We start from the raw sequence: 26,307 nt of genomic DNA on the forward strand, positions 1-26,307 counted from the left end.
ATGAATTGAAGGTTGCGGGGGAGGGGGGGGGTAGAGGAGGAGGGGCAGGCATAAAGAAATCAGCAGCATTAACTGAGGGGGAAGGGAAAAGGAGGGTGCCAACATAAACTGGGAGGGGGAAGGAGATTGCCAGTAAGAATGGGGTGTATTGGTGAAAGAGAAGAATGTCAGCTTGAACTGTGGGGAGGGGAAAGAAAAGTGCCAGCAGAGTACCTCTGGGAATTGGGTCAGGCGGGACAGAGTGCCTCAGTGAACTAAAAAAGTTGGAAGGGGTGGAATGTCTGTCGGGGCTGGAAGGGACAGCATTACTCCATGAAGGGAGGGGGTGGGGAGGTTGATTTTGGGAAGCTGGGCCTCGGTCTGTTGGAAGCCCATGTGTCATTATATTTTGCCTACTTTAATATTGAAAATTGATCATTTATTTAACTTACATAATATTTGTATTATACGCATGTATACACATTTTTTATGGATAAATTGACAATTTTCTAGACCCCGTAGGAATGAGTTAGCAGTTGCTGGGGGTTGCGGGGACACCATTTGAAAGACGTGGGTACAATTCTAAATTTGCACCTGCAGCTCTGGCTGGAATAATCTAATAATCAAAAAGAATGGGTTTAAATACCTATTTCCCATTAAGCATTTTTTCCCCAAAAATCAAATGAATTCATTACTCTTTCTCCAGTAAGGCATTATTTATTACTGGGAGAAAGATGTTTTAAAAACAAAGAAAAACAATTAACACCAAAATGGTAAATGGAGAGTAGCTTTCAATAATTTAACACTTGTACATCCCTTCAAACATTCATGTACTCATGTTTTTTTCCCCTCCAATAAAAGTGAAGAAATGTTAAGTATACCGACAGTATAAGTTGCAAACCTGAGTCCCACTGCACTTTCACTGTGATTGTTTGGCTGGGAATTTGCTCTGAGCTGCTCCCGCTCCACTGTTGTAACTTCGGTGGAAGTACAGTGGAATTTCCACTGCCGGTGATATCCCGACCATTCACTTCAATGGGTGAAAATCGCGGCTGGTGAACACAGAATCGGAAACCCCAGCCGATATTTTTCTGCATGTCAAGGTGTGGGGTGCTTTCATCTGATGTGATGTTAAAATTGGGGCACTACAGGAGGCTTGATGCAATAGAGGCAGAATAAGTGTATCCTCCCTGGGGAGGTGACAAGGATCACCAACTCAACAGTGTTCATTCTGTGGAGCATTTTACTATTGAAGGAGCCAAGAAACTTTGCCAGTCAATCAGGATTCCCATGACATTTTTTTTTTATATTTAGCAAACTATCATAACAACTGTATTGTTTCTATGATTTTCTTGATGTATTTTTACTTATAAGGATACAGGAGAACTACCAGTGACCGTTAATGATATGAAATAATGACTATGTATTCCACATAGGTCTCCATGTGAATCATTGCTACGAAGAACCACTTAACAGCAGCCAGTCACTGACACTTATTGGTGGTCATCAATACAAATATTTTTTATGAGGTTTTGAACTATTACTGGATCCCAACATTAACTGAGCAACAGCTGCTCTTAATAAACTGTATATTTGTTGAATCAATTTTGTCCTGTCATCTACAATAAGACCTTTAATGGAAGCACGATTGGTTTCCCTTTCCTTATTTTTGTCTTTGTAATGGCCATATAATTTTAATGAATTAAAAAAGAACAGGTTCATCATCTCTAAAATGTCAAGCATATTTAAAACTAAGCTGTGTTATATCTGCAGTTTTAATGTTTAGAACATAAGAAAGATGAGCAGGGAAATTTCTCCTCATCTCGGTCCTAAATGGCCTACCCCTTATTCTGAGACTGTGAGCTCTGGTTCTAGACTCCCCAGCTAAGGGAAACATCCTCCCTGCATCTATCCTGTCGAGCCCTGTAAGAATTTTGTATGTTTCAATGAGATCACCTCTCATTCTTCTAAACTCTAGAGAATATAGGTCTAGTCTACTCAATCTCTCCTCATACGACAATCTCACCATCGCAGGAATCAGTCTGGTGAACGTTCATTGCACTCCCTCAATGGCAAGTATATCCTTTCTTAGGTAAGGAGACCAAAATTGTATACAATACTCCAGGTGTGGTCTCACCAAGGCCCTATATAATTGCAGTAAGACATCTTTACTCCTGTACTGAAATCCTCTTGTAATAAAAGTCAACCACTTGCCTTCCTAATTGCATGCTGCACCTGCTTGTTAGCTTTCAGTGACTCATGTCCAAGGACACTCGGGTCCCTTTGAACATCAACATTTCTCAATCTGTCACCATTTAAGAAATACTCTGCATTTCTGTTTTTCCTACCAAAATGGATAACTTCACATTTTTCCACATTATATTCCATCAGCTATGTTCTTGCCCACTCACTTAGTCTGTCTATATCCCCTTGAAGCCTCTATGCATCCTCCTCACAACTCACATTCCCACCTAGTTTTGTGTCATCAGCAAACTTGGAAATATTACATTTGGTCCCTTCATCCAAATCATTGATATAGATTGTGAATAGCTGGGGCTCAAGCACCGATCCCTGCGGTACCCCACTAGGCACAGTCTGCCAAACTGTAAAAGACCCGTTTATTCCTACGCTTTCTGTCTGTTAACCAATTCTCAATCCATGCCAGTATATTACCCTGCAATTCCATGTGCTCTAACTTTGTTCACCAACCTCCTGAGTGGGACCTTATCGAAAGCCTTCTGAAAATCCAAATACACCACATCCACTGGTTCCCCCTTAGCTATTCTACTCGTTACATCCTCAAAGAACTCCAATAGGTTTGTCAAACATGACATGTTTGGAACATTCTTTTCAGATGCTGTTCCTTATCCCAGCCATAATTGCAGAAATTGCGAAGACATTTCTTGCTTTACCTGTGCTCGATTATTGGGCTCAATTTTCTACATGGCCCAATTCAAACTCAAAGATGTGAGCTGCCCAAATCCATTGTTAAGACATTAATACCATACATCCCCTTGCTTTGCAATGAACAGAGCTGATTTGCCAAAAGATATTCATATAAAATTATGCATGCATACATGCATGGTAATAAGTGGATCTCAGTGCATTACGTGGCAGTAATTCATCTCAGCTGTTCTTGTGTCATAAAGTATGAGAGCAAAGCTTGAGCAGATTATGAATGCAGAATCTCAAGGCTGAAGCACTGCCTTACTGCTAATCACTAGTTGCTGGAGCAACTGTCTGTCATTGTTTAGAATGTGACATATACCTTTAACTACTTGATCATAATTTTTTATCATCAGCTGTTTTCAGCTGGTGGCTCATGGGAAATAAACTATACATCATATATTACATCAACCACAGTTTGTGGCTATAGCAACAGTTTACCGAATATGATACTATATTCTCCAATAATGGCACTGTTACCACAGCTACCAGTTTAAAGCATTACTTGATTGGCAGCACTGAGTATTACTATTGTCCCCATTCTGCTTTGGCCAAGGTAAAGAGAGCTCATTGGCATGCAAATGTTCCCCCAAACCCCAGTCATGCTAACCCTACTCCTTTCCTCAAGACACCATCAAACTCAATTCCTCCATGAATCCCAGAAGTAGCTCCCTTTGAACCTCATTCAATCCAGCTTCTAACTATCCAACTTTCTTTCCTTAGCCGAATGCTTACTAACATTGACAATCTTTCCCAATCTTTTCCTACCTTTTTCAAAATTTATATCAGTGCCCGTCTTCAGAAAAACCTAGACTTGACCCCCTTATATTCACAAACTAGACCTTTGCCTTTAACCTGCCTTTTCTCTTAAAGGCCCTTGACTGTATTGCTGCCACCCAAATACGTGTTCGATTCTGTCCCCATTTCCTGTTCAAATTCTTCAAATATTGTTTCCAACCAACCATCAACACTGACATCAGCCTCACTGAAGTCAGCAATGACATCCTATGTGGATCCTATATGATCACTGTTCTCCATTGATCTTTGACACCTTCAACAGTGTTGACCACTCCATCACTTCCTCCTTCAGCACTCCTCTTTCATGATCCACCTCCTTGGTACTGCCGTCTTGTGATTGCACTGCACCTTCTCATATAATTTTTCCTCCCATACCGATACAAAACTCCATCTTTGGTTCCTCCTATTTGCCATCTACAGCAACATCACAGAACAGGAAATATTTCCACATACACACCAATGACTTCCAATGCTACCCCACTGCCACCACTGACTCAGGGGCTGTTACTGTTCAATCCGACTATCTTTCCGACATAAAGTTCTGAATGCGTTTAAACTTCCTACAACTCAACCTTGACAAACCTGAAGTCATTCTGTTCAGCCTTCACCAACAGCTACATCCCTCCGGCTCTGACTCCATCAACTTCCCTGGTTACTCACTCAGGCTGAACACAGCAGTGTGTAATTTTAGCATTCAGTTCAATTCTAAGCTAAGCTTTCAATCCCACATTCATCTTGGCTGCCAAAATCACCTCTTCACCTCTGGAACATCAACCAACTACACCCTTCCTCAACTGCTCCAGTGTTGAAACCCTCATCAAGGCCTTCATTAAGGATTGATGTTGCAAATGTTCCCTTTACTGGTATCACTCTTGAGTTATACTATGCAGTTTATTTTGACATAAAGCTGAGGCCACTTCACATTGGTAACTGGCCTTTGTTATCCCCATTCCTTAATTTAAAAAATGTTCATTCCATAATTTAAAGTATTGCTGCAAACACGCCTCAAAGATATTACAGAATTGCACTTTAACTCATGTCATCAATTCTATTCAGGTGATAATAGTAGCATTTAATAGATAATATTTTGCTTCAGGATTTATTCTAAGACTACTGAATACATTAATTTGTAGGCCAGTGGACTAGGGTTTAAATTGATCGATCCCTTTTAACATTTAAGCATCTTTAAAGATTTTTAAAAGATGAAAGGCTTTGAAAAACCCAATGAGTTACTGGCTGGACGGTAAAGCTTCTGAAACAGATTTTTTTTTGGTTGAATTGTGGAGCACAGGGAGTTCTCTATAGTCTTTTACACAACTGAATTGCAATTTGTGCCCACGGAAGATTCTAATCTGTGCCCAAGGGTTGTAGCATAAGTTTTTATTGAACAATATATACTTTGAGTGAATTTTTAGTGGTTTTTCAATTTAAAAAGACAGAAATCATGGTGAATCATTAATCATGGTATGACCATGAAAATACTTGATGCATTACAGTATTAACTGTTAATTATTTGAGAAATATATTTTGTAATTTTGAAAATTAGAATCCACTATCTTGGGTCTTCAAGATTCAAAGCACTAATTACACAGCGAGGAAGCTGGTTCAGGTTGGCTACTACATTATAACATTTAGATATCTTTTTAATCATTTTAGTTCAGAAATTTAAAAAAATCAATCAAATGTCACAATGTGGTTTTGCAAATCTTCATACAATGCTCCCTACATCATTCTAACGAGCCTCTTTAGAACTTTCGGTATCTCATAAATTATGCGGAGTGCAGTTATGGCTTGTAGCCTATTTACTGGCAACATAGCATTCTTACAGTTTCCTGTGCTATAAAATTAACCATAATGAGATGTAATGCAGGCCTGAGTAAAACAGAAACTAACCACAGAAAACTGTCAGTGTAGTTTATCATAACTATAAGACAAGGAGATCAATCACATGTATATATGAAAAAAGATCATTTTACTGGCCAAGTGACATGTTGCATGCTGCATAATACACAAAGTCAACAGCAGGATTGAAGGCTGTCAACTGCACCAAATTGACATTTATGTCTAAATAAGCCTGACTGTAATGGAAAAAGAACATAGTTTACATTTTTGCACCTTATTGTTCACGATAATATTATTGTTTTGTAGTCTGCTTCATAGCCTTCATATTCAATCTCAATTCAATTTCTGTTCTAGACACAATGGCAAAGGCTTTTTTGGTAAGATCTAAATTATGATTCTTTTTCATAGAGAATTAAAATGTAAACTACTAATAAAATACAGTTTAAAAAGACTATTTTAACAGATTACAAATTATGACAATGTTCTACAGCCTTCTCATTATGCAGCAGCATATGTATGAGGTATGAATTCTAAAACAGGATAAATAAAGACTCTTGCGGGATCGTTCAAAGACCTCTTGCATATGTGGATGAATAAAAAATTTATTCCACTTGCATGAAATAACAAACAAATCAAAATTGTTAGTGAATTACCAGTTTACAAAAAGAACTTAAATAACTGAAGACTTGCTCTTGGGATCAGCAAGTGCTAACAGTGGCTGTGGAAACTTCTTTACCACAAATTACCTTAAGAAGTTCGGAATATCAAAAAGGTAGAAAAAAACCCAAAGACAATTCACACCTGCAACACAACTGACTCATAAAATGAGTTTTACAATCATCAGCAAAATAACACAGAAGCAAGCAAATCTCCAACCAAGGCCACATTCCGAAACCACCAGGCCCGTATATGCCATCATTGCTTCCTGTTCAACTGATAACATCATGCACTTATGATGTGGAGATGCCGGTGATGGACTGGGGTGGACAAATGTAAGGAGTCTTACAACACCAGGTTATAGTCCAACAGCTTTATTTGAAATCACAAGCTTTCGGAGGCTTCCTTCACTCATCTGACGAAGGAGGAAGCCTCCGAAAGCTTGTGATTTCAAATAAAACTGTTGGACTATAACCTGGTGTTGTAAGACTCCTTACAATCATGCACTTAGCAATAGCACAGAGCATTATGGGGCAGTACATACTGCCCACAGTGGAATGAACAGTTCTTTGCAAATAACCATCTACAAGTTAAAACTGATTACTTAGACAGCAGACATAAGATTAGTTCACAAGTAAAATCAATTATAAAGTGCATTGAGAAAATATAATTAAAAGGTGAATTTATTGGTGTGTGTGCATTTGTGTTTAAAAAAACATTTCCCAGTGGAGCTATTAACATGTGCAAAACTGCCCAAAATTGATAGTTATTGAAAGGCCACAAGAATTGCTGTTATGGGAAATGAAAATGTCATATTGGTGCTGTGAGGGATGCTATGCTGGAGCAACAGTTAAAGTACGCAGTTGTGGTAGCAGTGAAGAGAGCTCTCCTCTTCATCTTATCCGTCCCATACCTAACCTGGTTGTGCTTAATGCTAATGAGTGTAAAAGGTAGGAGAAAGTTTAGTCCATCACCATCCTTTCTGAATTATTTCCACTTCCAACACCAGCCATCCTTGTAGTCTCCCTAAGCAAAACTGCAATTAATTGCCAAAACCCAGGCAATTTTGTATCGTGGACTTGCTGTTATTAGCAACTGGCTTTTCTGAACCCATTCCAATTAAGATCTTCACACTGGTGGCTTTTATCCCATTAGTTAGATTCAACCAAAGTCTCAGTGGCTTCAGCAAGAGAGAAAACTGAAGCAATTTTAAGGCAGGCAGTTTGGGCAGTGACAACAGTAACCTAGGAACAAAAGAGGAAAGGAGTCAGGTCAGTTGAGCAATTGCGTAAAAGATAGTCGGGATGTGTGGCAATATTTTGTGTAAGATTTAAACTAAATATATATGTGTATATTTTAAATGTAGTTCATTTAAAATGAGCCTATATGGAAGAAGTTCACTCAAGTCTGTTTGATAATGAATGACTTTTTCGGCCTGTAATGTTGAAAAATTCATAATGCTATCTCAAAGCATACGTCAAAAACAAATTTATTTCATGTTCTCATTGATCATGTGCTATGTAATGAGAAATATCTTTACATTTTCAAAAGAAACATCAATTAATGTTGGAATAATATGGGATTGTGTGGTCTCTTGAAAAATGCAGTCAATTTTCTGAACAGAGAATTAATTAGGCTTTCATTATTGATAACGAATGAAGGAATCCAACAGTACAGAGGAACAAAAACTGAGGCAAAATCAGACCTGGAATGATCAAAAGGCAGAACACTTTTCTCAGATGAAAAAATGGGGGCAGGAGTGATAATGAACAATGTACTTTGAGTATGATTTAAATAGGTCAATTTGACTAGCTCTGAAAGAGATGTCATCTTCTCCTCAGCCCACCGCCCCCCCCCCCCCCAACAAAAACACTCAAACCAGTAAAGAACAGTCTCCAGGTCAAATCACATTTTGAATTTCCTAAATTCAATGCCCAAAGGTTACATTAATGCAAGGAAGCAATGGACACCATTGAAGACCACCAAGGAATGTAAATCACGATGAATATACATTCAAGAAAACCACCAGGGAATAATGCGTAACAACTCCTTGCACCACTGGAACACAAGACAAAACCTGTATAAGCTGAAAACTTCACATTGTTATCTCAACGCACATGTCAATAACACATTTACTTACTGTTTTCACTGATCACTCAATGCAATGAGGAAATAGGTTTAAATTTTCAAAAATAACCCACAAATATTGGAATAATGCGGCTTACATGAAATTTTGAATCCTACCTTCACTCCTTTCCAATGGAACTCAGATACAAAGACCTGCAAACGCATTCTGGTTCTCTGTTAATAATATGGTGACGAGCCAGTGAATGGGTATCAGACATAAAATGGCAATTTCACTCATTGTACATGTGCAGCACAATTTCTTAAAGGGACAGATAATTCTGCACTGAAATTTTCTGAACTACACCACAATTTTGATTTTTCAGATTAATTTGGATCTTGAGAATGCTTCATAAAATATCTAATTATAAAATAAAAAGCAGCAAGTATGTCCCAGGCTATTAAAAATAATTTAACTGCCGTCTACAGATTTCGTTCATGAACAACTCCGAAACAATTTCAAAACATGTGACAAATGCTGAAGGGATTTCATTACATTCATCATAATATGTATATAGTCTCAGAATGCAACATCACCAATTTCTGCTAGTGAGCCTAAACGAAGCACAATAGCCAATAAGAATAAAAATTGCATTATCATATAATGTCCAATGATGATTGAAACCATAGTTGGCCTTCAGACTTTCTATCAGTTTCGCTGAAGATCTAAATTTTTATTATTGTACTCTCAAGCCGTAATGACTTTCTTCCCCCAAGAAACACGTTTGAAGTGATCAGAAATATATTTGAGAAAAGTTGAGGTTTGTCATTGCATTGTACTGAAAAAAATTCAATAGCACTTGTCACTAGTTTCACATCCTAGGCTAAATAAAATATGGGAAGCTGTGCCTTTATGTATATTTATGTCAGTATATATGGTATATGGAAATTATGACATTTACAATTTGATATTTGACAATATAAGCTATCATCTCACAGGACAACCTATTAAAAATAATCTGTCAAACCTGCTGTCTCGAGATGAAATAGGGTCTCTGAAAGAAAAATGGATTCCAGGAGTGGTGTTCAGATTCTTCACTCTCTGCAAGTGAAAGTTTTACCAATATGTCTCACTTGGTGACATATTAATTAATTCAGTTTCAAACAGTGGTAAAGCTGATGAATTTGCTTTCTATTTCAGGAAATGGCATTGCTGGATTCCAGGCAAATTTTGATTTACAAGTCTTTCCTTCTCTTAATACGTACTGTGCCCGTAGCTACTGGCAGGACACTTAACTTTGCCTAACACAGTATGAAAAGTGTGATGTTTCCAAGGCTATTTCAAATATTGGCTGCATGACACTGATTGACAAAAGGTTCATTCATTTAGCAGGATGTTGGAAAAAATGTGTTATTCTGTGTTCAGTTCAAATGCAGCACAAATTACAAACTGTCCCTGTCACTTTGCTCAAGACCTGTTCATAGATCAGAGCAGCTTTTGATGTGCATCAACGCTGAAATATCTGTCAGTTTAAATGTCCACGATAATGTCATCCTGTAATAAAGAGAATTTCTTTGCTGAAAAAAGACAAGTCTAAGAATGCCTGCTTCACCTCAAATTCACAAGGGTGTCAATGAATATCGTCACTTAATGGACAGATTGCTAGGTGACAAGCCTTGTGAAAAAGATTTTTCCATAGGGTGAAGAATAGAGTAACTGGAGAAAGAAATGTCAGCCAATAAGCAAACTTTAGAATAAAAACTTAGTTAATGTCTCCACAGTCAGCTCAATTCAGACAATATTAGTTAATAAAGAATTGGTCTAACGAGAGGCAACTGCATCTGATGTAATAGATTTAGGTGCAATAATTTTTACAGATCTACCACAATTCATCATATAACTTATAATTCTTAAATTTTCAAAACATAATTCTTTCATTTGCTAAACTTATTTAGCCCACTTAGTGCAGACTGGCCATTTTTTTGAAAAAAGCTTTCACTTTCCCCATGTTTTCAAAAAAAAGCCTGTATGCTTTGCTAATGGTTTACTGGTTTTGTGGGTTAATTCACAACCCAGAATAGTATTGGCCCACCCCAGACCAGAAAAGTCTCAGACTTGATTAGCCAGTGCAGCATTAGGAGTGCTTGTATTTGAGCTAGGGAAGGGGATAAACAGCCTGTGCTTCTGCTTTTGATTGCTATTCAGTGATAAAAACAGAAAATGCTGTAAAACCTCAGCAGGTCACTCAGCTTCTGCAGAGAAAGGACAGTAGATTTAACATTTCAGGTCCTGACCTTTTGTCAGAACTGAGAGATGTTACGGATAAATAGCTTATAAGGAGGAATACAGCCTGGAAAAAGGGGGCGGAGAGAAAAAAAGAATGGTCGGTCTTAGTGCATTGTGGATTATTACTTGGAGCTGGTGTACTTGGTCACAGCCTTTGACCCCTCCGACAATGCGAGCTTGGTCAGCTCCCCGGGCAGCAGCAGCACAGCGGTCTGGATCTGCCGGGAGCTGATAGTGTGGTGCTTGTTATAATAGGCCAGGCGGGAAGCCTCACCCGCGATGCGCTCAAAAATATAGTTCTCAAAGGAGTTCATGATGCTCATGTCCTTGGAGAAGATGCTGGTGTCCAGGTGAACCTGCTTCATCACTTTGTAGATGTAGATGGAGTAACTCTCCTTCCTCGACCTTCTCCACTTTTTGCCGCCCTTTGCTGGCGCTTTATTCAGGGTTTTATTGGCTCCCATTTTGGGCATTGTTTTTTTCTCCTCAGGCATTTTAAAACTCAATGATTAGGTAGAGGACAGAACAAGATTAAATGAGAGAACAATGGCGTAAGACAAAAGCAGGCAATAATGACAGAAATTAGAGAAACAAAAGATGGATTCAAGACCCAGAGGTTGTGTAAATGGTTACAGCAGGAAAGCAGAGGGAGAAGGAAGCATGGAAAATCTGACAAAGTGAAAATGGCTCCAGTGATCTGGGAGTATGGTTGAAGGTAAAGGCAGATGACACCGGAAGGGCAAACCACCCCGCTGACCGGGAACCGACAGAGGATCCTCATCCCAAGCACCAGCCCGCAACCTCCCCCAATCCCAGAAATGCTGGTGCACCCATCCTACATTACCAGCACCTGCAGTCCGAGAGAAAATGGGAGCTGTGGTTAAGGTTTGAAGTTGCTAAAGTCAATGTTAAGGCCAGAGGGCTGTAAAGTGCCTAGTAGAAAGATGAGATGCTGTTTCTCTCTATGACTCTATGACTTCTCAAGCTTGCATTGTGCTTCATTGGAACAGTGTAGGAGGCCAAGTTCAGAGAGGTTAGAGTGGGAGTTAAATGGAGAATTGAAGTGGCAAGTGACCAGAAGCTCAAGGTCACACTTACAGATGGAACGGAAGTATGCAGCAAAACAATCACCCAATCTGCGTTTGGTCTCCCCATGGTAGAGGAGACCGCATCGTGAACAGCTAATACAGTGCAATAGGTTGGAAGAAGTACAAGTAAATCACTGTCTCACCCAAAAGGAATGAATGGGGCTGTGGACAATGCAATTGGAGGAGGTGAAAGGGCCCTATTTGATTTCAAATTTCCAGCTTTGCTGTTTTATCTCTCATTCTTTATGTGAAGTGCTTTGAATCATTCCAATGTAATAAGTACAATTTCAATGCAATTATCAGTTCTATCAGTTACATGGGTAAGATGGGTATAGAGGGATATGGGCCAAGTGCAGGCAATTGGGACTAGCTTAGTGGTATAAACTGGGCGACATGGACATGTTGGGCCGAAGGGCCTGTTTCCATGTTGTAAACTTCTATGATTCTATGATTATAAGTTGGGGATCCAAATATCTTAGGTGAAGGAAAATGAATGGAAGTAGGGTAGATTTTTATCTTCACCGCGCGGGCAGTAATCAGGTGAGGCAGATTGCATGATGTTCAAAAGAACCCATTTGATTTTCATTCCGTTGAAGTCAATCAACTGTTCTATAAAAGGCGGGTGATGCACCCCACCAGATTACCGCCCAGGGCGAACAGTCCACCCCACCAGATTACTGCCCAGGGCAGGCGATCCACCCCACCAGATTACTACCCAGGGTAGGCGATCCACCCCACCAGATTACTATCCAGGGCGGGCGATCCACTGCACCAGATTACCACCCAGGGCAGGCAGTCCACCCCACCAGATTACCACCCAGGGCGAACAGTCCACCCCACCAGATTACTGCCCAGGGCAGGCGATCCACCCCACCAGATTACTACCCAGGGCAGGCGATCCACTGCACCAGATTACCGCCCAGGGCAAACAGTCCACCCCACCAAATTACCACCCAGGGCAGGCAGTCCACCCCACCAGATTACCACTCAGGGCGAACAGTCCACCCCACCAGATTACCACCCACGGCAGGCGATCCACCCCACCAGATTACTACCCAGGGCGGGCGATCCACCGCACCAGATTACTGCCCAGGGCAGGCGATCCACCCCACCAGATTACTGCCCAGGGCGAACAGTCCACCCCACCAGATTACCGCCCAGGGCGAACAGTCCACCCACCAGATTACTACCCAGGGCGGGCGATCCACCGCACCAGATTACCACCCACGGCAGGCGATCCACCCCACCAGATTACTACCCAGGGCGGGCGATCCACTGCACCAGATTACCGCCCAGGGCGAACAGTCCACCCCACCAGATTACCGCCCAGGGCGAACAGTCCACCCCACCAGATTACTGCCCAGGGCGAACAGTCCATCCCACCAGATTACTGCCCAGGGCGAACAGTCCACCCCACCAGATTACCACCCAGGGCGAACAGTCCACCCCACCAGATTACCGCCCAGGGCGAACAGTCCACCCACCAGATTACTGCCCAGGGCGAACAGTCCACCCCACCAGATTACCGCCCAGGGCAAACATTCCACCCCACCAGATTACTGCCCAGGGCGAACAGTCCACCCACCAGATTACCGCCCAGGGCGAACAGTCCACCCACCAGATTACTGCCCAGGGCGAACAGTCCACCCCACCAGATTACCACCCAGGGCAGGCGATCCACCCCACCAGATTACTGCCCAGGGCGGGCGATCCACTCCAATAGATCACTGCTCAGGTGGTTAAGACCAAAATCTACTGCCACATGTCACAATCATGGACATTCATGCAAACTGTAGGGGAAGGAGGGGAAAGTATTTTCATTGTATAGTATGTTCTCTTCCAAGATTATTCAAAAAATCAAATACTCTCCACCCCCAACACCCATGAGGAAGATTCATCAATTTGAATCTCCTCGGCAGAAAAGACCCAGCTAGTCTTGCAGTAAGCAGCGATTGACATATGTTCCTGTCCTTGATGCTGACCCCCACAAAGCAAAGTCATTAAAATTTTCAGTACTGACTGGGCATAGTGTCAAAGTGCACCTCACTCTTCTGTCACCTATGTCATAAGGAATGTTCTATACATGTGTTGCAGGACATTTTGTTTCTGTGAATGTAACATAGGATCTGTGACTATGAAAAAGCATACATTAGGCATCCTCAAATATTAACATGAAAAGGTAAGTAATTTATCAGAGACAGATTTAAGATATCTCTACCTTATTATGATTGAAATGACTATTTTTTTGGAAATATGCAGTGTTTCATTAATCTCTATGCAATCCTCACAGAAAGGCTGAGAAAATTAACCTTGAAGTGATTACAAAGGCTGAGATAAAAAAATGTAAAATTCTGATCAATACTGCAATATCACACAGGATCCAAATATCCTACAATATTGATTGAATAATCCTTTATCACTGTGTTGACTTCTGCCTTTACTCCCAAATGCATGTTTCAAACTATTTCCAAGATTCTTGATAACTTTGCATTATGTCAAACGTGATCAATCGCAATGCAATCCTGTTCTCAGTTCAAAGGTCAATATTGATCCTCTAAAAAGCTGCATGACCTTCAGTTCCAGTGTACACTCACAAATGCTTCTGATAATACAAGAAGTTTCATCTGACTTTTTGCTGGAAACCTGAATATTGTAAACATTAAACTGAATGCGCGAACACCAGGAAGGGGAATGTCACATGGTAGAAAATTGAGGACATGCCTGTTGAAATCTTGAAGTATAATCAAGTCCAAAAGTAAAATGTGCAACAGACTTTTTCCCCTGTAACATTCTCTTCGAGAGGCATCTGAAAAGCACATTAGAGAGCTTGTTATATACAACTTCCATTAGTGAAGGAGTCATAATCAATGCATGATAAATTTGAGCTGGTGGTATATCAGAATGTTACCATGAAGGCCAACTAGAATGGCTTGCAAATAAAGCATTTTATATTTTCATAGAGGTACAATTGACTTCAATTAACAAAAAGAGACAGCATCAGTGACCTGGTGCAGTTTTGGTAAAAGAGCTGACTTCATTACCAGATGTCCCTAAGTTCAGGTTCAAAAGCTGCTTGTCACGCCAATCAACCTGCCACAGTGGAGGTGACTTTTATCAGTTCTTTGGCAAACGACCAGATGAAACAGCTGGTGAGAACAGAATGATACACAATATGGAGGCAACCTGTCACTTGATTACAGAGTTCCCTTGGTGGTGGTTAAGGAGAAATTCATGGCTTGCACCATTTTTCTTCCCTGCTGCTGCTGCCGCCGCCCCCGCCCCCCCACCCCTACCTGGCCAACCTGGCTAATAGACAAGTTGCACATTGTCAAGCAAACATGCGTGAGAAAAAGTGAGATCCTGCCCCTTAACCTGGCTTACTACAACATTCTTTTTCCCACACACCTTTATATGCTGCAGCTAGTTGATTTTTCCTGTTAATACTAGAAAAACCTTCACTTTGACTTCATCCAGCAACATTATTGACACTTGGTCGATGTAGGCTAATTATTCTATAGTACATGGAAACAGCTACGTGGGATGCAGCTACAGTTAATTCACAGTGTAAATGTGTACTTCTACTCTAGGCCTGATTTGGTAAATTAACTTCACAGGTGTTAGTAAATTGTTTTACTGTGATGAAGATGCAAGAACTCTAGGTATTGACCAGTGTCAAGAGAACACACCATACTCTGCCCATGTAAATACAAAACATTGGCATATTCTCATTAAAAATATGAAGTTCTTACTGACCAGCTTTTCTTTCACATTAAACTAAACTGATAAGTACTTACAAACATACAAAACTGACTGACAGGTAAAGACCGGCTGGTCCATCAAACGTGCCCCACATCACGATGACCGGATTATCGCGGCCAAACATCTCCACCCCACCCCAACCTCCCCCCCAACACTCCCCACCCCCCAACCACTGCAGCCACGTAAACTCACAGGAGAGGCAAAAAACAGAAAAAACCCAGGGCCAATGAGGGAAAAAATACTCTGTAAAATTCCTCTCCAACCCCCGCAGGGGATCAAAACTAGTCCAGGAGATCACATGGACCAAGTGTTATCCACAAAGACACTTACTTTCTACATGATGCGATCTGTGCCCCGGTCAGGAAGCGGTCCAGCTCCCTCTTGAAGGCATGCAGAGTGTCAGCACACACCGCACCAGCCAGCAATGTATTGCAGAAGCTCACAATTCTCTGGGAAATGTAAGGAATCTTACAACACCAGGTTATAGTCCAACAGTTTTATTTGAAAATCACAAGCTTTCGGAGGCTTTCTCCTTCGTCAGGTGAAGTGGGAAAGAATCACCTCACATCCAGTCTATTTCTACTCTTACATAGTTTAAACTCATGTCCCCTGGTCCTCCCCAATCTGGAATAATTTATCCATAGGGTCACTATCCAGCCCTTCAATTATTTTATTGACCTCTATCAGGTCACCTCTAAGTCTACGCTGCTTTAAAATAAATAGACCAAGGTCCTTGAGCCTATCTGAGTAGCTGAGGTTCTTTAAGCTGGGAATCATTCTTGTAGCTCTCCTCTGGACCTTTTCCAAGGCCACTATATCACTCACCATATGGGGGTCCAAAATTGGGGACAGTACTCTCAATGCGGTCTGACCAGCGACCTTTATAGTGTCAAAATGGTGTCCTATGATTTATACTGAATGGTTCTATTCATACAACCCAACACCTTGTTAGTTTTAGGTACAGTTTCTCTACATTGGTCATGAATCTTTAGTGATCTGTGCACAATAACACCAAGATCTTTTTGTCGCTCAACCGCTTTCAGTATTGTTCCCTGCAAATGATACATGTATTCTGTGTTGGCCCTACCAACATGTATAACACTACATTTATCTAAATTAAATGCCATTTGCCAATGTGTGGCCCAGTCCCCGAGCACATCCTTTTGGATTTGATTTCACTCCTCTACCATCTTATCCCTTGCACAGATTTTGGTGTCATCTGCAAACTTATTTACCATACTCCCAACAGCGCTGTCCAGGTCTTTGGAATCATAGAATCATAGAAAGGTTACAGCATGGAAGGAGGCCATTCGGCCCATTGAGTCAGCGCCGGCTCTATGCAAGAGCGATCCAGCTCGTCCCACTCCCCCGCCCTATCCCTGTAGCCCTGCAAATTTTTTCCTTTCAAGTACTTATCCAGTTCCCTTTTGAAGGCCATGATTGAATCTGCCTCCACCACCCCCTTGGGCAGTGCATTCCAGATCCTAACCACTCGCTGTGTAAAACATTTTTCCTCATATCACCTTTGGTTCTTTTGCCAATCACCTTAAATCTATGTCCTCTGGTTCTTGACCCTTCTGTCAATAGAAACAGTTTCTCTCTATCGACTCTGTTTAAACCCTCCATGATTTTGAATACCTCTATCAAATCTCCTCTCAACCGTGTCTGTTCCACGGATGACAGCCCCAGCTGCTCCAGTCTATCCACGTAACTAAAGTCCCTCATCCCTGGAATCATTCTAGTAAATTTCTTCTGCACTCTCTCTAAGGCCTTCACACCTTCCCTAAAGTGCGGTGCCCAGAATTGGACACAATACTCCAGTTCTGGCCAAACCAGTATTTGATAAAGGTTCATCATGACTTCCTTGCTTTTGTACTCTATGCCTCTATTTATAAAGCCCAGGATCCCGTAAGCTTTTCTAACCGCTTTCTCAACCTACCCTGCCACCTTCAATGATTTGTGTACATATACCCCCAGATCTCTCTGTTCCTGTAACCCTTTTAGTATTGTGCCCTTTAGTTTATATTGCCTCTCCTCATTCTTCCTACCAAAATGTATCACCTTGCATTTTTCAGCATTAAATTTCATCTGCCATGTGTCCGCCCATGCCACCAGTCTGTCTATATCCTTCTATGTAATATATTAATAAAGACTGTGAAGAGTAGTGGGCCTATGACCAATCCCTGGGGGCCACCACGAATAACATGTCTCCAAGCTGAATCACAATCGTTAACTACAACTTTTTGGCTGCGGGATTGGAGCCAATTCCTAATCTAGCTTGTCAAATTTCGACTGATACCACAAGATTCTGTCTTGTGAAGTAACCTAGTGTGAGGTACCTTATCAAAGGCTTTCTGAAAGACCAGGCAGATAATGTCTACCAGATTACCCTCATCCACTACCCTAGTGACTTCCTCAAAAAACTTTATTAAACTTGTTCGGCATGGCCTATTTTTTCGGAGGCTGTGTTGTGTATTTCTAATGGCCCCCTCCCTTTCCCAGTGATCATAAAGGACATCTCTAATGATCCCTTCTAGCATCTTCCCAATAATGGATGTCAGGCTGATAAACCCGTAGTTTCCCAGCTCTGATTTGTGACCTTTTTTGAAAATAGGAACTACATGAGCTAGCTTCCAGTCTAAGGGAACTATCCCTGTTTCTACTAAACTATTAAAGATATGGGCAAGGGGCTCACAGAGCACCTGTCCCATCTCTTTAATCACCCTTGGATGAATATTATCCGGACCTGAAGCCCTATTAATTTTGAGCTTTCCTAACCTATCCAAGATGACATTACTATCTATTTTAATATTAATAATTCTATTCAATACTAAGCAGCCCTCATCTGGAACAGAAGCATCGTTTACAGCAGCATATACTGATGCAAAATAGTCATTTAGCAATTCTGCCATAACCTGAGAATCAGTTTGAATCTGCCCAACAGTATCCGTTAGTGGCCCTACATGGTCTTCTGACTAGTGACATAGCTAAAAAAGCTTTTACCATTACTGACACAATTGTGCACTTGAATGAACAAATCTACAAACAGTGACTAGATCCTACAATCAAGACCCCTTTAAAAATCCAGCAGTTAACAAGAAGCATGATTAATGTCAATAGCACTTTTCCACTTCCGTTGATTTTTAAAAAAATATTTTTCCTAAAAGACTGAATGCTGCTGACATTTTAATCAGCTCATTAAATACAGGGGCACTACCAGATCATTAAAAACACCTAACGTTTCTGATCTTTTTAAAAACATAAACATGATCCTGTGAATTACAGACATGTTAGATTGACGTCTATAATAAGAAAAACACTGGAGTCTATTTTAAATGAAGCAATTTAAGAGCATGTAATAAGAGTAATGACAATACAGAGCAAGTTCCATTTTCCACCAGAATGAAAGGGGCCCCAACGATGGATAATGGAAATGGATGGGCAATCAAGAGTTCCTAAATTTTGACCTTACACATCTGGTACAACAATACCCTAGGCATGGAAATGAAGACAAGTGATACTCATTGAATTAAAAATTTTGAGGCTGCTTTATGTCAGAGAGGAGGAGATTAATATTGGGGAGCTGTGCAATAAAGAGACTGTGGTAAAACAGGTAAATTCCTGTATTTTATATTGCACAACTTTAAATAGGATAAATCCATTATCAAAAAAAACTTCAGCTAGCTGTAACTTGAAGCGAGACTCAATGTGTTGGCCAGTACACCCAACTGTCCAGTAGGAAGTTAGTGGCCAAATCTAATTGGTGAGTAAATACTTTTAAAAAGTGAACAGTACTTCAAAAAAAACTAATAGCATTGCAAATCTAAAAATAATTAGGTTCAGAAACATTTTAACGTTTTGCTATTTCGAATGGAAAAAATAAAATATCACATAATTCACCATTGACAACACCCTTCAGTCATACATAATTTATTTTCCAATCTTATATAATCAGCCGTTCATTTCAAATTTACATCATTATGAAATACTGATAATCAATAAGTCATTTATGAATATTAAAATAACATTGGTATTGATGTAGACTTGAGCTCATTCTATCTGCCAAATCTGTGCAGGTTGCATCAAAACAGCTCAACTTACTCTAACAGTCCCTGAAGCTTAGCACCTTCACTTGATTGTATTACAAATTTAATCTCCCCCCACAACCGCTGGCTGTGTGCCACACATTACACAGAAATTCAACAAAATACTTAAATAAAAATGTAAAAGCATGAATAAATCTACAGACAATATTATATAAAAATGTTAAAAGTTATTCCCACCAATAAATATCCTGTTACTTTGCTCTTGCTGCTAGGCAGCTTGGGGTCGATATAAAACATGCCATACATGTTGAGCTGTAAATAATATAACGAAAAGAGACTGACAATATTAGAGGATTGAAATGGATCGTAGAGCAGCTACCAACATGAATGCAATGGTTTAGCTTTTGTGCACCTTATTTGACTCAATCAATAACAACTGCCAAGAACGTCCAATTGATTGGAACTGTGGGGCCGATTTTCACGGCATCCGCCTCACAAAAAACTCCTCCTGCCCCACAAAAACTTTCAGCCTGTTAACAGTGCACCCCCCCACCCCCCACAACTTCCCTCCCTTATTCCTTTCTTCAACTCTTCCAAGAGAAAATTAGCAGTCTGGCTCCGCGGTGGAGTTGCCAGAATTCCCACCTCCCAACCGGCAAACTGCCTGTGAGCACTTGCAGTTTGCTGGGATTATGGAAATGAAGACCAGCCAGCCTCATGATGGTTTGGGCCTCTCCACAGGGACTTCGGGCGGGCTGTCTGAGCACTCCTCCCGTTTCCTGCCCGAACTTAAAATCTACCCCTGCATGTGTTTCATTCTGGAGTTGAATGCGTTCAGAATTGCTATTTTTCCTTTTAGCTTCCCATAATATTGATGACTGCCCATTTAAGGAAAATGATATTACATTGAGTTAGCATTGAATACGCTGTTAAAGTTCTTTAAAAATACATGTGGTCAGGTCAACAATTTCTCAATCAGTAAAGTAAATTTTAATCCAGTTGTATTGTTAATGCAAATAACAACAACAACTTGCATTGATATAGCGCTTTTAACGTAGTAAAACATCCCAAGGCGCTTCACAGGAGCGATTATCAAACAAAATTTGGCACCGAGCCACATAAGGAGATATTAGGACAGGTGACTAGAAGCTTGGTCAAAGGGGTAGATTGTAAGGAGCATCTTAAAGGAGGAGAGAGAGGTATAGAGGCGGAGAAGTTTAGGGAAGGAATTCCAGGGTTTAGGGCCTAGGCAGCTGACGGCATGGCTGTCAATGGAAGAGCAATTAAAATCGGGAATGCGCAAGAGGCAAGAATTGGAGGAGTGGAGAGATCTCGGAGGGTTGTTGGGCTGGAGGAGGTTACAGAGATAGGGAGGGGCAAGGCCATTAATAATGTATGACATCTAGATCACTAATTTGACTGACTTGTCAAATTAAAACACGTAAATGTTCAGCACTATTCACTCTAGTTTCACTGGAAAGTCTTGACATATTATAACTTCTCTTAGTCTGGTAAATTCTTCATTACTCAATGAATCTATGGTAATTCACTTTGTGAGCTGACTTTTCTGCCACTAAACTGAGCTTACCATGAATTTATGAACGAATGATTACTTTATTTCAAATTGAAGAGGGAATCACCACTCAAGTCAGATCAGTGGACTAAGTTTTCTTATTTTTCAGGATGAAAAGTTAATTGCCCTGTTTTCATTGGTTTAATGGACAGAAACCAAACTGGTGAGTGCAAGTGATTTCGCCATGGATAACTTTGTGCAATATGGCATCCATTAGCCATAACTATAGAAAATGAGCAAATCACAACACTTCTTTGACACCTGTCAAGCACTAAATTGCCACTTAACCAAACTCCCACATATATCCATCCCCCATATCAAGAACACACTTGTCAGTTGTGAGTTAATTTAAGCGTCTCAGCTGTTTCTAGATGACAAAGTCAGCCACATTTAATAAAGACAGAATGAGCATTCTAAGTTTTAATTTTAAAGATATGAATGAAATTTTTAAAAATAATCTACTCTGGCACATGCACTTGTCGCTGACTTCAAACAACTTCAAGAATCTTTTAAACATCTTAAAAATATCTTCAAGTTAAATTAAATGACAGCTGCTGCTTCCACCCAAAATCAAACCTCCAATACCAATCCTGCTCAAAACTGAACCAAGACTGTTCTTCTAACGAGAAAAACATCTATCCTAAAATCTCCTATAAAAGAACCTTTAAGGAATTTAGAAATTGGATCAGATCATTGACCTTAGCTTCCAATCTGATCATTGGTCCCTTAGCTTAGCCATTCATTTCCCAGTCACTATGGGATTTAAGGATCTCTCTGGATAGTCACCACTTTATTTTCTTAAAAGGAATTTGCTGTTAGTCCTTTAATCCTTAGCCAGCTCTGCTTTCTTGTAATAAAAATCTGTTTACCAGACACTAATTACTGAAATAATTATGTAATTAATCAAATTGTGTTTTCCCAATGCAGTGGCAAATCACTGTTCCGATTACTACAGCAAGGCACATCTGTGATGTTTGAGTTATTTTACTTCCAGCTCCACCTACCTCATTTCTACACTGCGTGTTTCACTTGGTTTTTCTTACATAACTGTCCCTTACCTTTCTGTCGACAGAATGAAAGCTGTCATAGCAAGAGAATATCTCAAGTGATGATAAATGCCCAGTATGTACTAAAGCAGTAAATCTAGGCTAGTTCCTACTTTGAAAAGTATCCTGTTCTGACTTGATGTGATGATGTGGAAGCAATTTTAGCCTTACCTCTAATTAGGACATAAGAGTTTAGATTTTCTAATATGGGTGCAGTTTAGATCTAAATGGTTAGAAGCAAGTTTTAGATAGACTTAAATGAGAGTGCACACAATTTTCCAAGGGTAGTTCACATTATTAACTCTGAATGGTCAGACCGCATCGAGAGTACTGCATTCAGTTTCGGGCACCACACCTCAGGAAGGATATATTGGCCTTGGAGGGGGTGCAGCGGAGGTTCACCAGAATGATACTGGGGCTTAGAACATTAGATTATGAGGACAGGTTGCATAAACTTGGCTTGTATTCTCTTGAATATAGAAGGTTAAGGGGTGATCTGATCAAAGTGTTGAAAATGTTAACAGCATTTGATAGGGTCGATACGGAGAAACCATTTCCTTTGGTGGGGGAATCAAGAACAAGGGGACATAATCTTAAAATTAGAGCTAGGCCACTGAGGAGCAAAATCAGGAAGCACTTTTTCACACAAAGGGTAGTAGAAATCTGGAACTCTCTCAAAAGGCTGTGGATGCAAGGACAATTGGAGCTTCCAAGACTGATATAAATAGATTTTTATTATGTAAGGGTATCAAGGGATATGGAGAAAAGGGTAAATTGAGTTGATGTGCAGATCAGCCATGATCTAATTGTATGGCGGAACAAGCTCGAGGGGCTGAATGGTCTAATTCTGTTCCTAATGCAGATTTGGATGTGTGCAGGGAGTGGAAAATTGTGTGTAAGTGAAATTGAAAGTGGTGGGGGCAATTAAAGGGGAGTGTCACAAGAGGGTGACAAAAATTCTGAAAACCTTTGGAAATCCTCAAAAGGCATCTCAACCAGCCTTTGCTAAGACTAAAGAGGGAGGGAGTAACAACTGGCAGGCAAAAAATAAAGGAAAAGAAACTTGGGATGTCAGCCTAAGTCTCCAAGCTAAGTCATGGATCAATCCAGCACCAAATCATCTGGCTGTCTCAGGAGGGGATGGTTCCTCTTCACACCCACTCCATAGGGCTACCCCATAGGTCAGCAGTGGAACACGCCTGCAAGGAGGTGGAGCCAAGTTTCAAGCCACAGCTGACTGTTACTGCACCTGGATGTCTAGCTGTATGCCACAGCTCTGAATCTGGCTCTCTGATGACATGGGCCCCGTGAAGGTAGGTGTCATGGGGTATGCAGATATGGATGGTGACAGCTTGATGGTTGTGGCCAATTAATGTTGTTCCACTGAAAGTATGTCATTCTGTACTGTGATTGGGGTGCTTCTGAGGAAACATCCCAACTTAATAACAATTAGTCAGGCATTCATATATCTTAGTGGTGCCACTGGGTCCAGGGTTGCCAACTCTGGTGATGTGCATCCCTGGAGGTTTCATAAGGTGACCTCCCGTCGCGAACTACCCCACCCCCACATTCCCGCCACTGGTCCATCCTCCAGGCATACTGCCTTCCCACGCCAATTGGAAAGGGAACAGACGCTTTGCACCTAATTGCATTAATCTTGGCTGTAAGTGAAACAGCTTTTTTCCCCCCATCTCCAATATTTTTATAACAAATAAATGGAAGTGTTCAAAGAAAATGAAAAAAAACCACAATTTTGTTTGCCCCGACGATTATTCTCCTGGGTTGCTTGCAGCAGTGTTCCGGAGATTCATCTTTAATTCCTGGAGTCTCCAGGACAATCCTCGGGGGTTGGCAACCCTAGTTGGGTCTGCTATTCCATATTCCTTTGGAAATAGGACCTCTGCATTGTGCTAATCATCTCACAAAGTGAGGTATGTTCACGTCTGTCTGCATGTGGCGGTTGAGCACAAAGCATCTAAAAAATTGGAACAACTGACACAAACTATTTTGAGAATCTAAATGCCAGCAGAAAACAGATGAAGAAAAATGATAAAGTAAATGCATCTCAGGCATTTTTTAAACATTACTTTCCCTGACCTTCTGTATACTTACCATTATCTAGCAAAAGTGGACACACATTTCACATGGGTTCGACTTAGAAATAGTGTCCCATAGGCCTGAACATAAGGAAATAGCTGCAGGATGTTCCCGCCCCCAAATTAATATCTAAATGAAGCTCCTGCCTGTTTGAGGTGTGCATTTCCTGCGGCTGCCAAAAATGATGGTAGAAAATGGGGCGGGCCAGAGGGCAGAGATCGGGCCTAACTGAACTCTATTCAATTTTCTGATTGGGCCTGCCAACTTAAACCAGGCAGAACTGATTGGAAAATCCAGACTAATATGTCTATTTATCAGTCTATGTTTGTTTCTCTTCACTTCACTATTCAACTTGAGAGATTATGATCATTCATCTGTCTGAAACGTTGAGGAGTTAAGCAAGGTTCCTTTAATCTTGTTTGGGGTGGTCTGCTTCCTTTCTCACATCTTTCCTATTCACTTTGTCAGGGTCAGAACAATAATGTTTGACAATGTCATATTCCACACCACACTACTGGAATATTTGAATTGGTTCATTCAGTCATGGATCCTGACATACATGTACAAACAATCATTTACCAAAAATGTGAAATGTCATAAAGTATTCTTTTGCAGCCTTTCAAACACAATGTTCATTGTAAACTTTTCAGTTGTTACTGTTACATAACAACAGTTGTCTGAGACTTTAAAGCCATTTGTAATTTCTGCAAACGCAACTAGCTTAAAATACCAATATTGGCATTCTGTAATGAACAACTTGAAGATTGATGTTTTGTTGGTTATCATAAAGTGATGTCTGCAGCCATGTGGGGCCACTTTATTCACTGCACATTTCAGAATCCAGAGAAACCATGCTGGAAAATTACTAAGTGTGAAACGATTAATACTATGCTTGAATTTCAAGTATCTGGTCAGAAAAAAATATTTTAGCAGGACCTTCTGATGGATATGTTAACATTTCTTACCACTATATTCAGAGAAAACAGATGAGTATTTTCCATTTTCTTCTAAATCTGTTTTAACTAGGAATATGTTCCTGTATTCTAAATTTTGTGCTTATGGTGATTATGTAATCAGCATCAGATTTGTAAAGCAAGACGATCCCCAAAAGTATGGCTGACATACACTTGAGCTTCCCAAAAAGGGTGCTGCATTTTAACAGTCTCACGTAGGCTGTTACTGATGTCCTCTGACATCATTCAAGTATGCCTTCTGGAGGGTAAACAATGCAATGAACCAGACAGCATTTCCAGACAGTATTCACCATCAATAGGACTGTCCCAAATGAAATAAATTGAAGTCTTTGACAGATGAAATCAAGACTGGACAGATGGTTGAAACAGAGTTGTTCTATTCTGATGGTTTTTCATTTGGTGCAGCACAAGTGGAAGAAAATTAACCATAGAAACTAGTAGATGTTTACAAGTTATTTAAAATTACAATATTTCAAAATTATTTCTCTAAAACGTATCATTACATAAAATGTACAGCACAAAAAACAGACCATTCGGCCCAACAGGTCCATGCTGGTGTTTATTCTCCACACGAGTCTCCTCCCTCCCTACTTCATCTAACCCTATCAGCACATCCTGCTATTCCTTCCTCCCTCATGTGTTTATCTAGCTTCCCCTTAAATACATCTATGCTAATCACTTCAACTATTCCTTGTGGTAGCAAGTTCCACATTCTAACCACTCTCTGGGTGAAGAAGTTTCTCCTGAATTCCTTATTGGATTCTTCGTGACTATCTTACATGGCCCCTAGCTCTGGTCTCCCCTGCAAGTGGAAACATCTTCTCTATGTCTACCCTGTCAAACCCTTTCATAATCTTAAAGACCTCTATCAGGTCACCCCTCAGTCTTCTCTTTTCTAAAGAAAAGAGCCCCAGCCTGCTCAATCTTTCCTGATAGGTATAACCTCTCAGTTCTGGTATCATCCTAGTAAATCTTTTTTGCACCTTCTCCAGTGCCTCGATATTTTTTTTATAATATGGAGACCAGAACTGTTCACAGTACTCCAAGTGTGGTCTAACCAAGGTTCTATACAAGTTTAACATAACTTCTCTGCTTTTCAATTCTATCCCTTTAGAAATGAACCCCAGTGCTTGGTTTGGTTTTTTTATGGC

The 26,307-nt window shown here is 40.5% G+C and overlaps 2 protein-coding genes across 5 annotated transcripts in view; both read right to left on the minus strand.

Moving 5' to 3' along the window:
- Positions 1-26,307, minus strand: part of fhit (fragile histidine triad diadenosine triphosphatase) — an 838,012-nt gene that overhangs the window by 274,658 nt on the left and 537,047 nt on the right. The gene's annotated exons all lie outside the window — the stretch shown is intronic.
- LOC137334411 (histone H2B-like) lies at positions 10,696-11,067 on the minus strand. The gene has a single exon (XM_067999123.1). The coding sequence runs from the start codon at positions 11,065-11,067 to the stop codon at positions 10,696-10,698; it is 372 nt and encodes a 123-aa protein (XP_067855224.1).

This window comes from Heptranchias perlo, chromosome 17 (assembly GCF_035084215.1).
Source record: "Heptranchias perlo isolate sHepPer1 chromosome 17, sHepPer1.hap1, whole genome shotgun sequence".
NCBI classification, from domain to species: Eukaryota; Metazoa; Chordata; class Chondrichthyes; order Hexanchiformes; family Hexanchidae; genus Heptranchias; species Heptranchias perlo.